The 14266-nt window shown below is 40.4% G+C and overlaps 1 protein-coding gene across 1 annotated transcript; it reads left to right on the top strand.

Annotated features, from left to right (window-relative positions):
* The first annotated feature begins 8737 nt into the window (after positions 1-8737).
* Positions 8738-11276, top strand: LOC139716776 (forkhead box protein D3-like). The gene has a single exon (XM_071628310.1). The coding sequence runs from the start codon at positions 8944-8946 to the stop codon at positions 10117-10119; it is 1176 nt and encodes a 391-aa protein (XP_071484411.1). The 5' UTR covers positions 8738-8943; the 3' UTR covers positions 10120-11276.
* Positions 11277-14266: the final 2990 nt, after the last annotated feature.

Here is a 14266-nt window from a genome sequence, read left to right as displayed (position 1 = left end):
TAGGAAGTTTGCTCATGAAGTCAAAGGAAAATCGGTGATACTCAATTTCGTTTGGTTGAAAGCACCGCGATTCTAAAGATATACATATTTTCTTAAAACGTAATAGCTAACACACAACTTTAGTGATCCCTTCACTTGTCGTTCGCTGAAACAGTGGGAAAGGATACCAAATACAAATTTCCCAGAGGTGAAATAAGCGACTAATTTGAAAGAAATCATGGCATCGAAGGCCATTATGAAGGACAGATTAAAGAATGTGCAGTATTCTTATCTCCTTCATTTATGTATAAGGGGTGATATTTATTTATTATCTTTAAGGGCGACATACACATTGGAAATATTATACACATGCTCTTCCAGTATTTCACCTCTTTCCTTAGACTACACACCTGCATTAGTTATTACGTGTCATATTCAACTTGTGTGATGCTTGATATGAAATATACAAATGACTCTGAAAATGAATTCATTTTGGATGAGAAAAAAAGAAGAAGAACCGTAGTATCCAAGGACTGCGCTCTTCCGTTTCAATTCTCACTTTTATTTCACTAAGTGCTTTTCCACTCTCTTCATTCTCTTCGCGTATTTTGCACGATAGTGCGTCGTATTTTCTCTCTGTACGGAAGATGTGCAAAGTGAATGTATTCGCAATTCATGTGATTTAATATCCATTTTTGCCAAATGTGATTGATAATTTTGATGATAAAGATAGTAAAAAAAATGTATGGATTTCGTCATCCAGAGTAAACTTTTTTAGAGGGCCCCGAAGTTAATGTTATACCGGCTTTGCCAGGTACTGATATGCCTAGCTGGGTGACGAGGAACATCGTGGGGAAGCCATCTTGTCGAGCCTCACTGGTCCAAGATGATACGTAGGGCACCGGGCAAGATTCGAACTCGGGACCTGCAGTTTGAGTGCCCAGAGCTTCATCCATTACCTTCAATACATGGTCGCTGGTTTGTTCACCACCATTGCAACGCAGTGTCGTCGTGTTTTAGTATTTGCTTTAAGAATCCCTTCATATTTCATGAGGAATGTAAGAACCGAATCAATCCCAAATCTTGTACAATGTATACGTTTGCCTGACTTGGCTAAAGACTAAGTAATTATTAATTGTCAGCGAGTGCATGTGACGAGAATGGAAAATGGTAAAAGTTCTTTACTACTATGCATTAGGGCGAGATAGATAGTAGTAGCCGTATGCTTGAAAGCAGTAGATGAAAACATCTCTACAATTGCCAGGATGGACAAGCTCATATATAGATATGTAAGACATTCTGAAAGATTCGATGTTGTCACGACTAACAAAGTGCAGGGAACAATGGAAACATAATTATTTGAACAGGCATAATTTTTATGTTGTTGAAAACCGGTTCACCGACTCTCAGAACATGGCGGGTGCGACGATAGCTGCCGTGTGATCCGCGCCGGGTTTCTCCCCCTCACCTGCGGAGCGGCCGTCTGGTCTCCGCCCGTCACTCATTCGAACCTCAAGGCCGCTTCATCTGTTAACTAAATAGCCGACCAAGGTTTCTACTCCCAAATACCTCCCTCATCTGATCAGCCCAGTCTCGAATAAACAGACCCTCGCGGTTGTCGTTACAATGTATAGTGGCTGCTGTCTGTTTACACGATGTCAAGCCAAAAAACCGGTCAGGATTGTACTGTGCGACCTTGATTACGGCGCTGGTACAGAAACACGTTAGGTTTGCAATTAAGATTTTACATTTACTCATTTACCCTATTTACCTCCATCGCTGATGGCAACGTTGATGTATTCATAAACCCTCAAATGCACATAATCATACACTCTCACACACACGCACACACGCACACATACGCCACTGACGCATACACATACACACAAATATAATATAGAACGACATTATTGGGGTTGCATATTGATTAGGGCACGCGATGGCTGTTGCAGTACAGCGGGGAATACCGGAATTTCCTATGAAACATGTCTTCGAAAAGGACAGTGCCAGGAAAAACATGGAGCCTGATGAAGCTAACTTGATCGTGTGTTGTAGGATTCATGCCGTGTAGCTCAGTTGGCAAGCCGAGTATCCCGCTATAGTGCATCAGCTCGCTATAAATGTTAGTAAAATATTACATCATACGCACAACGTTGTCGCAATATATAGGCCTACAATATGAATATGTATTCATATTACTTGTGAATATGCAAAACACCTGATTTTTTTTGCAAGTTAACGATTCTTGCGCCAAGTTGCTTTTCATTGCAACAGATTAATAGATTGACCTTCATGGACATGTACACCTCTTATTCATAGTTCAAATAATAGCCATGATTAACAACTCCGCGGACATTTATACTCGGGTATATGTGTTATGTTACGTCGATGAAGGGCAATTTGCTAGTCAGTTGCACTTGATTTATATGTGAAGAGTTTTATTGATGAGCAAAATGAGCTAAGCGCCATTTTTAAACATTTCAAAGTAAGTCCATCATCAGAGAGAGCAAAATAAAACTTTTCCAGTGATACCTCACTTGTGACATAACAAGGAATATTCTAGAAGTTATGATTTAAAAAAATCCTGTATTTTCTTATTATTTTCTTTGTTTTTTAGCAGTTTTAATTACAAATATCTCAACTTAACAAGAATGGAGTTAGCTCGTTTTTCGATTGAGCTCTTCATTTGTGTTTGATTTGCATTCCGTTTTGTTTTATGTTACGTTAGAAAGTGTAACAGGACCAACGGTTTTTACGTCGTCTCCTCAGAACTACAGGCAATGAGCAATGAGGATGAAGTGTCTTACTGAGGGGGCCAACCGTTGCAGCCAGGGGATTCGAACCACGAACCTCAGATTAACAGTCCCTTGTCTCTTTCACTAAGCCACAACAGCTCCCCCGATCCGAATGACTACTGATGACGTAGGCAAAGAAAGGAATCTCATAAAACAAGCTTTAGGCTAGCAATACCAGAACTCAACTTCACCATAAACATGTTGGGTGTTACAAAGGCCTACACCTAAGGGGGTTAGTAATGTTGTACCCGAGTGAGCGAAGACTAACCTGCAAAAATGTTTTACAACATTTTTGTGAGACTGCCTTCTCAGCAAAGTGTGACGCATCGGGCTGTGATTGACCATCGGATGTGGCCAAACTCTGATTTTCAGAATGTCGACACCGGCATGGCATCGTAACGAAATAGTTAAGTGGCGCAGTGGTCTTTTTTTAAAACACGGTGATCATTAGATATAATCACATAATTCTACATATTTTCATTTTTTAATGAAAATCTTTTTCTGATTTTTGTTAGCTGACATTGTCATGATAACGGTAATGTTATTCCCCCTGCTTTCTGAAGCAATGGGCGTTTTCATTATGCGATAAATGTGGATTCGCGTAATAGCTTCGTCATGTCTGTCCCGTACTGTGACATCGCATATTTTTGTAGACCTCTTTTCCAGCGATGACGGTTCATGATTTTAGCCAAAACTTTAAACACTCATAACTTTTCAACGGATCGTCCGATTTTCTTCAAGCTTTACTGATTCGTTTCATGTTCTGGTTTATGGTTTATGATTTACAAAGACTTCTGCATTAACAGAATCAAGATAATTATCATGTTTAGGGTAAATTCCCCCTTTAACACTGAAGGGGCTATCATGGTTATATAAGATCGCATTCTCATCATTTGTCTGTCTGTCCGTCTGTCTGTTTATCTATCTTCTCTTCCTTGTTTCACACAATTAATTACAATCTCCACTTTCATTAAAATCCATGATACTTTCCTCTACCACTTCTTCTGCTATATCCGATAGGGACAAAGATTGGAATAAGTAGACATTCCAAGCAGAGAGGGAGCATGTAAAGACACTAACGTATTTTTTTTTTTGTTAACCCGGGATTAAATGTTGTACCTCGTTTTAGGCGCGATTCGCAAAAAAACAACAACAACAAAAAAAAAAACAAACAAACTCATACCTTCCTTATAACCATGAGATAACAAGTATTCTTTTCCAATTCATCCGAGACGTTGCATTAATACGGTTTCATTTATTTCAAGCCCATCTTACTCTTAAACCCTATAACAAGGTAAGTGCCGAAATGTGTCTCGCCCACAAATGTACCACAACACATTTGTAATAATCTAACTTTGATTGTTATAAAGTGGAATCAAGGCAAAGTGTTAGTTGTACAACAAGAGCTTTGTAAAACAAGAATTACTTGCAAAGAAAATGCCCCCCCCAAAAAAAAGAACATGGAACAGCATAATTATTTCAATAATTGTTAAAATGTCATAATGATGGGTGACAAAAAATGGTATACATACAATTTGATTCTTAGAAAGAACATGATCGGAAAAAAGAGAAAAATACTCTCTTAGGTATAAACACAGTCAAACTTAACATTGGCCCCTGAAAGTTTGTTGACCCCTGTCTGTGACCTTTGACCTTGTGGTGATTTTCAACTCCCCAAGAGACATCTACCACCAAAGTTTGGTCGCAAACAGTCATACCGAGCAAAAATTATAAGCCATAATCGAAACGCGCCGTAATAACTTAACATTGGCCCCTAAAAGTTAGTTGACCCCTGTTTGTGACCTTTGACCTTGTGGTGACCTTCAACTCCCCAAGAGACATCTACCACCAAAGTTTGGTCGCAAACAGTCCTATATACCGAGCAAAAGTTATAAGCCATAATCGAAATGCGCCGTAAAAAGTGAACATTGGCCCCTAAAAGTTCGTTGACCCCTGTTTGCGACCTTTGACCTTGTGGTGACCTTCAACTCTCCAAGGGACACCTACCACATAAGCTTGGTCACAAACGGACTAACCAATCAAAAGTTATGAGCCATAATCGAAACGCGCCATAAAAAAGTTTTGGCCCTTAAAAGTTCATTGACCCCTGTTTTTGACCTTTGACCTTGTGGTGACCTTAAACTCCCCAAGGGACACTTACCATTTAAGTTTTGTCACAAACGGACATGTACCAATCAAAAGTTATGAGCCATAATCGAAACGCGCAGTAAAAACTTAACATTGGCCCCTAAAAGTTTGTTGACGCAATACTGTGACCTTTGACCTTGGTGTCCTTCAACTCCTCAAGGGACACCTACCATCCAAGTTTGGTCACAAATGGACATACCAATCAAAAATTATGAGCCATAATCGAAACGCGCCGTAAAAACTTAACATTGGCCACTTAAAGTTCTTAGACCCCTGCCTATGACCTTTGACCTTAAGGTGACCTTCCTGTTTGGTAACATGTGTAACTTATATAAACACTTTTCACTCCAAGTTTGATTGACATTAAAGCCCTCAGTACAAAGTAATTAATTTTTTTGTAGCGTTACGGACGGACGACGGACGGACAGACGCCGCATGCGATCCCTTAAGTCTCCCTTCACCTCCGGTGGGCTCTACAATACTGATGAAAATGAATGCAGTAATATGATATTACAAAGAACGTCACAACCCTTTGTGCGCACATTTCAAACAATTCTCTCTTTTTGTCATCAAGATTAAAGGAAAGGCGGAATAGGAGTCTTGGTCCTAGACACAACAACATTAATAAGAACAACAACAACTCATTGCTGAGGCAATTTAATACATCGCTAACTAATTCTATATGACTTTGTTTAAAGTTTGTTATGTTATCATAACAATTCACGTGCTGATGTAAATACTTAAAATGCTTTGTACACATATTGAAACAATCACGTTGTGTATGATTTTTGTTGGAAGTGGAAAACAAATGAAATGAAACGAAATGAAATGGAACAAAATGAAGTGAAATGAAATGAAATGAAAAAGAAATGAAATGGTTTAAATGATATCGTAATTAGTCTCATACAACTGCGATTGTCGATGGGCGTCAGAGAGCTGAAACGAAATTCAGTGATATTGTTGTGCTCTCACATCTACAATTAAAGCTCCCAATCGGGTACTATAACTGTTGTCTTTCTGCAAGAACAACATGCAATAAAAACAAATGTTTAAAAATCTTTTAATGGTTTACAGGGGAAATGATGTAATACTGATTATTTCTGTTATCAGCCACTTAGGCTTCTTTTTCTTATCACTTAAGGCCTGCTTCAAAGAAATATACATTGTATAATAATTATTATACTTGACGAAGGGAAACCAATACAGATTAGCAAGTGCGTGATTCTAGTTTGATGACGGGACTGTGACGTTATTTACAACTATATTCATCACAATTTCTATGTTATACCCCAGCCTGAAGACTACACGTTATCTAGTGCTAAGTTTGTACAAGGTATCATTGCTATTTGTAATCATGCTGAACTCATTGAGATTATTCTTAATAGACTTGATTTAGAGAGAAGGCATCCATACAAATCATATTGGTAGTCAATTTTCTTTGATCTTTAATCCCCGTCGAGCATTAAATTGTCTGAAAGGAAAGTAACTACATTGTCTCGACTTTCCTAGCAACAAAGAATACGACAGATTTCAAAATAATTCCTGAATAGTTAAAGCAAGATTAATCATGAAAGCAACAACAACAACAACAACAACAACAACAACAACAACAACAACAACAACAACCAAACAACAATTTGGAGCCCCAGAAACGTCAAGGAAGTGGGGATCACTAAACATACCGTATCATTAAAAAATAAAATGGAATTCTCTCCTTCATTGAGTTCGGTAATCAATACTTTCATCTTCTACTCTTCAACAAAAAATATAACCTTTACAGCTTTGGTCAAATGTTATTCCTTTCAGTGTCGTAGCTGGCGTGTCTTTCCCTTTCTTATCCGTATGTTGAAAAGAGTGTTCCATTTCTTATTTTTAAAATCTTTCTAAGAATGCTAGTTTATTAACATGATTACAATTAGGCAGAAATGTTATACGACATTAATTATGATTCGCCACCCCTTCCGATGCCAGCCGAACGTGGTGTGCAGAAGAAATCGGAGAGTGATTGAACGAGATGACTATTTGCCAAAATCAGTTAAGAAAAAAACAACAACCTGTCATTGACTTTAAAGTATTAAAAATAAATCGCTGATACATTCTTCTTGCTTAGCAATTTAGTAACCGAGAAGAATACGAGTGCAGCGTTGTTCAACAACTGTGCGCAGTCTAAACCCGCGTCGACGCGACAAGTCTCGGTTCGTCCCGGCACACCGTTAACTTTTGTTACAGTGCGCCCTCTTTTATCCGAACGTCGGCCCACGAACAGTCAACAAATCGCCAGGGTGCAGGAAACATTATTGCGATGCACGTCTATCGTCTGTCTGTTCGCTAACGAATAGGAGGTAAGGCGGTAAGTCTGCGCTGTATACAGCAGTGTCATGCATGCGTACACATGTACAGTACATTTGCAATTGCGTCAAACTCATGTTTCGAGTCGAATTACGTAAAAATATCCACCTTCATTGCTACTTGAAACTTCTAGAGCTTGTTCTTGAAAAAGGATACCATGTAAAAGAAAAATATTTCATGCATTTCCTTCCCCGAGAATCTGAATACTTTTTACGTATTCTGATATTTTCCACAAAATTTCATCACAAAATGAGCACATAACATGCTGTTACATGACATACAAAATGATTGAATTTTTAAAATGATGATTATGACATATAAATTAATCTTTGTCCTTAAATTCGCTCACTGTTGCTCCTCTTTCATACCTACTAACAATTGTTGTTTTAATGAAGACGGTTATGATTGTTTTCATCATTTGCATGAAGAAAAATGGTCAGTTGGACATTTACAACACGATATTATGGCCTGTTACTTACAAAGAAAATAACTACATTGTCTTTATCATGATCATTCAACGTAATGTTATCCAAGATTTCAATCCGTGTTCATGCGACATTATTTTTTTTAATCATCTAATCCTTCTCAACTGCAGTTGTCCATTATCAAGAATTATAGTTGATTATTGATTTATCCATATTGAATGATTATCTGTACTCCACCCTCACTGACCGAATGGCCCCTCCGTTAGACAACCGTGCCTTTAAATTCGTGTGCAAATGAGACAGAGCTTATGATAAAAATTTACAGTGTCTTTTTTTTTTTCTGTGAATTGGTTGTCATAATTTTAAGCAGTTGGAAAGGAATTTAATATGGGAAATCATCAGGTGACTTATGAGCATCAACGTGATTTCTCATCCCGACTCCTAAATTTGTCAGTGAAAAAGTGAAAGTGTTCCACAGCTCTGGTTGGTATTTGCCGATTGAGGGCGCTGTGTGGAGCGACCGTCACCCAAGTCAGTAGCCGATGTTCACGGAGTGAGGGGAAAAAATGATCAAAGGGAACTCTGTATATTTCTTCGTGGGTAGGCCGGAGCTAGATCAACAGGGCAAGGGGTTGATCGCTAATACCAGCTCACTTTATCTCGTGTCTACTACACTCAACTGTCAACAAAATCAAGTCGAGGTGGGCAGAGCAGAAGAAATCGAGGTATCCTGAAGCTGGTTTTGCTTCGTTTTCTTCTAGAGATTCATCCCGTATCACTGGCCATTTCTTCCGCGGAGAGTTTCGCGCAGCCTGATTCGCTACTCGCCATTGTTTGCCCTCTCCAATCACCTAATTATCGGGAGAGGCGTTCACTACTAAGTTGCGCGCTCATTGATATGTAAATGAAGCAGGAACGACCGACAAATGACAGGCGTCTGGAACCACGTGACTCAGTCCACTCAAAACATGACTACTAGGGACGAGCACACCGGCGAGGAAGAATGAAGGTGCTGAGTCGGCCGCCAGGATACACATATACAATCAGCACCCGAGCACTCGTACCTGATTTCTCGGTCAACCCCATTGTACTCACCTGTCCTCTTTCAACATCCGACTTTGGTTTATAGGCCGCGTGGAGAGTGGTAACTTTGTTGAGATCCTCTGGCCGGGTTGTGGGATAAACAGTGAGCAGTGAGACGCTCGCCCAAAAATCGTACATCGCATCAGGGGCTTTGAATTCCAGCAATGATCGTGAACGCTGGGGACGTGATGGAAGGGATAAACATCCGTGCTGGAAGCGAACAGCAGGGCGACTGTCGGAAGCCTGAGTTGGTGGGCCACAGCATTGCCGCCGCCGTGGTGGACTCGCGGGATATTTACCTGCCCAAGTCAGCCGGCTTTGCCGACGATTCGCGGTGCTCGGAAGAGGCGGTGGGCTCTGAGCCGGACGATGTCGAGGTGGATATGACACACGATCGCGACTCTCCTTCGGCGTTGTCGGCGGGCTCGGAGAAGGACGATGTCGACGTCAAAGCCGACGACTCGAAAAACTCGGCAGACGACAAGAAGAAGGCGAATTTGGTGAAACCGCCCTATTCGTACATAGCTCTTATCACAATGGCGATCCTGCAATCACCTCAGAAAAGACTGACACTCAGTGGAATTTGTGAGTTCATCATGAATCGATTTCCGTACTACAGGGAGAAATTCCCTGTCTGGCAGAATAGCATACGACACAATTTGTCGCTGAATGACTGTTTTATCAAGATCCCCCGTGAGCCGGGAAACCCAGGTAAGGGCAACTACTGGACCCTGGACCCAGCCAGTGAGGACATGTTCGATAACGGGTCATTTTTGAGGAGGAGAAAGAGGTATAAGAGGCAGCAACCCGATTTTTTAAGAGATAACGGTCCCTTTATGGCCGGCCCGTATGGGCTCACGAGTCGGCCGTTTGGCTACACCATGGGAGGTATTCCCCACCCTCACCACCCGCACACGTTATTGCCTTACCATTTCGTATCTCCCATACCCCCACCGGTCGCACTACCCCTCCCTGCGACGGCACATCAAAGCCTGGACAATGGGGCTCTAAGTAGCCTGCTAAACGTGGGTCTTACCGGCGGGAACGTGTCGACCACCTCGCCGACAAGCCGGGCTACCTTCACGATCGACAGCCTACTCAAGGGCAGCAGCGCGCCGACAACTACGAGCACCGCCACTACCTGTACGGCACTCACCGCCACTGGGGGCCCGCCGGCGAGCTTACTAGCGATGAATACGTCAGCCGCTGTGCTGGCACCGTTACATACAGGGCCAGGCTCTGCATTCACCGCGCCCGTTCCACCCGCACTGGAGCTGATGAAATACAGAGACTGCTTTCAATGTACGCGAATTCCGACCTCCTCGTGCAGTTGGCGTTAGCAATAGCAGACTGTAGAGAGACAAATGTTTCATTTTGTTCCTCCAACATCACTTAATGCTAAAGAGAATAGGGTGATTCTTCGGCTGGGATTAGAAGATGTCGCGTCTAGTTCACCCCGGACAATAATATCAGGACGCCGAGCAGCCAGGTATTCTGCGCAAATTCAACGCTGTATTCCTACATCACATGTGTTAAAAAATGAAGTGTGCATGACAACGTGGTGAAACCATCGAGCGAGTCTTCGATAATACAGAAACAATTCAGCTGTCTGACTTCAAGCGTGCACCAAATCTCGCCAAAAAAAGCGATGAAATTGATACGCCTAAAAACGTGTAAAAATCAGTTTCGATATTTTGAAAGAGGCGATGTTACAGGGATGCAGCGGCGTAGCGGGATGGTACCGACTAGCGACCGGGGAGCTCCGGCGGGCAGCGCCGTGGACTTAACTGTGTCTGACTCGGCTGTGGCCATGGAATGTGCGTAAGTCCACTGCCACGTTCTGACTTCTCAATCATAAGGGTATTCCACAGAAACGACTTTGTAGATTTGTAAATATATAATGATGAACCAAAACAAAGCTTAACATAGAATTTAGGAGAGCATTGATCCTCCTTCTGTATTAAGTCGAGAGTTATGAGAGATAACAGTAATGTGTGCTATGGAAAAGTGTTATGGGTTACAATGGTACAGTGGCAACTAAAATGGAAGAAATACGAGAGAGAATTTCTCTGTTTCTTTTTTTTATGTCGTCTTTGAGACTAAAAAGAAGATAAAGAGGCTTTAGTGATTATCTTGTCGGGTATTGTAGTAAAGTGTGGATAAGGTGGTGTAATCATTCATTACCCGCGTTTTAAAACGAAATGAGAAAATTCAGCAAAATATGCTCTTCGCGAGGAATTATCCTCATGTTGACATTGATGCCATATTTTTGAGAGAATTCATGTTTTTGTCTGTTTGGAGTCTCAAAGTGTATCCGTGGTCACTCACTAGATATGTTGTTTCCCCTTACGTAGGTTATGGCAGCAAAAATGTATGGCAGGTGATTTTGGATTCTATAAAACTATATTAGTTAATGATGTGACGATGTGGTAATCATGTGATCTCATTCATCAAGATGAAAAAGTATAGCAATGAGCACGTGAGTTACAGGTACTGGAAAAAAAAAAAAGAAGCTATTCCTTGAATTGATTTGATTTTCCTTCAATTTTTGTTACACTCACCCCTTAGACAGATAAATTAGAAAGTCAAGTGAATTGTGTTTGAACCACCATTTCTACTACCCCATTTTGCTCAAACTGAGCCTTCCATGCTCACTGTGAAATTCGGAAACCCGCAAAAACTTCCATCATGATTTAAATACAATAGCATCCCTCGGGCAAAAGGGTCGGTAAATTTGCAGAGATATATGAAAATATTACGAAATATGATAGTTGGATTTTAACTGTACGTTTTTATGTTAATGTATCTGTGATATATTTTTTATGTCGAAGCAAGTGGATATATCTTAAATGTGTGAAATGGAGTGTTAACGCACAAAAGACAGATTTAATATGTTCATGATCTATATCGAAGGAAACGCATTGCCAAAGAACTCAAGTGCATGTAAAAAATAAATTCTGCTGTAAGCCTCTCTCACTGTTGACCCAACTCCAGTTTTGTACAGACGACGAGCGTACGTCTCAAGGGGTTAAGATTCTTTTTTTTTTTCTAATTGGTTTCTCCCAACAGTAGAGTGCAGGTATTATTTTTCTCCCGTTTTCCCTCGAAATCGAGGTGAAGGACACTGAACACGTTGACATACTACTACCCTGGTTGAGCTCCTGGATAGATTTGTTTTGCCGTGGGAATGAAACAGGGTTTATTCTGTTGAAAAATGAAGAAAAAACAAGCTTATATAGACCATTTACATAGTTTTATCTCAATGCAATTCAATGTAGACGATAAGAATTGAAACCACGACGAGAATTTGATATCGTGTTCTTCCGTGTGTATGTATGATGTTAGATGATTCAACAAGTCTCCACGTATGTGAATGCCAGCTCCCATAGAGTAAATGCTGGGGTACGCAATATCTATCCTGTCTAGTTTATTTTCTCCTCTTCCTTTGTTTAATTTTTCTCTGGTGTTACATATAAATCTGTGGAATATTCAGTGTTCCCGGTATGGTAATCATAAGCATATTTTGTGTATGTTCAGTTCAAATCAATTCGTGACATAGCGTTTTACCGTCATGTGAAATTTTACCACCTCCTCACTTCATGAGCAGCGGAACTCACCCCGGCAGATAAATCAAAATGAGATTAAACTAAACAAAATGCTGAAAGGAAAATAATACGCATCTGAGAAGTGGACAATCGCATCAAGTAAAGAAACCATATCAAACAGTGCAAAGAGAATATTCCAAAAGAAGGTGAAACCACAGAAATGTAGAAAACTCTCTGATTATTTCAGAGAAAAAAAAAATCCTGTCTTCGTAAATAATGTGTTGCACGTGTCCACTACAGATGATAATGTCCTACCTGTAATCCATTGTTTATTTTTTGTATGCACTTGTATTTGCATTCACAGCTTAGAAAATCATCGGACAATCGTGTTTGAATTGACCACATAATGCTCTTAAACTTCACTCGTTTTAGTTTGAAGGTTTGAGACTGTGAAAAAAAAATAGATCTACATTTCCGTTAGCTTGTGACGAAAGCTGTTAATGCATTTCTGTCTTCATTTACGTGAAAGTTGTGTGAGGGTTAAATATGACATTATGTATATCGATCTTTCGTTTTTTTGTTTTGTTTTACGATCTTATTCTGTCTCGGTGGTACTAAAACAGAGAAATAACCGTGGCAAATTATAAACAGTGCAATTCTTTGTAGAGAAAACAAACAAACAAACAAACAAATGTGTTGAGGTTTATTATATCACCGCCTTGTCGAGAGAAATTGACCAGGTTGTCTTTGCGAACAATAGACCAAAATTTGTACTTGGAAAATCTCTCGTAAGTGTATTTGCAGTTCGTGTTTATTTGGTTGGTCGTTTTGTCGTGTATCTTGAATGTGTTGAGAGTATACGCGATTGCTCTTATTACATCGCCGCCGGCTCCGCGTGGGTAGCATTGCAAAGACCCGAAACAATTAGCATTAAAAAGAAAAAGAAGAAGGACGAGGACTAGTAAATACTTCCCGGGGGAATTTTAATCTTATCCCTTCTCATTCTGGGCGATATTTTTTGATGTTTGATTGCGGCGCAATACGGACGGTTCAGGCTGCGAGAAAAAGAATCGATATTTTACAAAACGAACAAATATTGAGAGAGATTCGAAAAACGCGTGTTCTGCCATCGATTGAGCGTGATAAACGTCTCAGCAGTCAGCTTATAGTGGGGCGAAGGTTGATAAGAAACAGCGACTGCTAGTATCAAAGAAGAAAGAAACAACTTTTTTTTCCAGTTTTTAATGTTCAGGAAGCTGTTCAGGTAGCAGCTCAAGATTGTCATTTGCGATTGTCATTCCATCACTCCATGCGCGAAGAAAAAATCGACTGGATGAAACGGCAGTGTCTTGGGTAGACACACACAGGGCTATTGGTCGGGGTGTAGGTTTTTGAGTAGGTAATACTCCATCTTGCGTTTAGTCCCTTGTGGCATTTCTCGCGAACGTTATTATATCGTTTCGCGTGTACTTGCACGGCTGGGTCGTCGAGTTTAGCAGGTTCCTCCTTTTCAGCAGCGACAAAGCCTCATATCTACCGGATTGAGAGTTCAGATCAGTTCAGTTCTAGGTCAGACAGTGTCAGGCCTAGAACCTCCGTCTTAGCGTTTTCACGTCTTCTCCCGTCACACGGCGTATTTTACATCTCTAATACAAATTGCAGTCCCGTAGTCGTGATATTACTTAATCATTAATGGCTGAAAAGGTGTAAAAGATATCCCAGATCAATTTAGTATTTCTGCAAATAGGAAACAACAACGACAAAAAAAGTTTTCTTTATTGTGGTGCGGTATCTACTGACGATTTATTATACTATGTTATACTATGTTGCCATTATTTCGATTTGGGTACCTTTTTACACTAGTGCAGGACTCAAATCATTGGTTTCAGTGAAGTTTTCAGATAAGAAGACAGACAAGCGAAATTGTTCATCATAGGTTCAT

Source organism: Diadema antillarum, unplaced genomic scaffold (genome assembly GCF_040938485.1).
Source record: "Diadema antillarum isolate AM-2024a unplaced genomic scaffold, OU_Dant_1.0 scf00000070, whole genome shotgun sequence".
NCBI classification, from domain to species: Eukaryota; Metazoa; Echinodermata; class Echinoidea; order Diadematoida; family Diadematidae; genus Diadema; species Diadema antillarum.
The sequence above is the reverse complement of the archived record's forward strand: the minus strand, read 5'-3'. Positions and strand labels throughout refer to the sequence as shown.

Coding starts and splice junctions, on each gene's coding strand:
- LOC139716776 (XM_071628310.1), top strand. CDS start 8,944: ATGATCGTGAACGCTGGGGACGTGATGGAAGGGATAAACATCCGTGCT.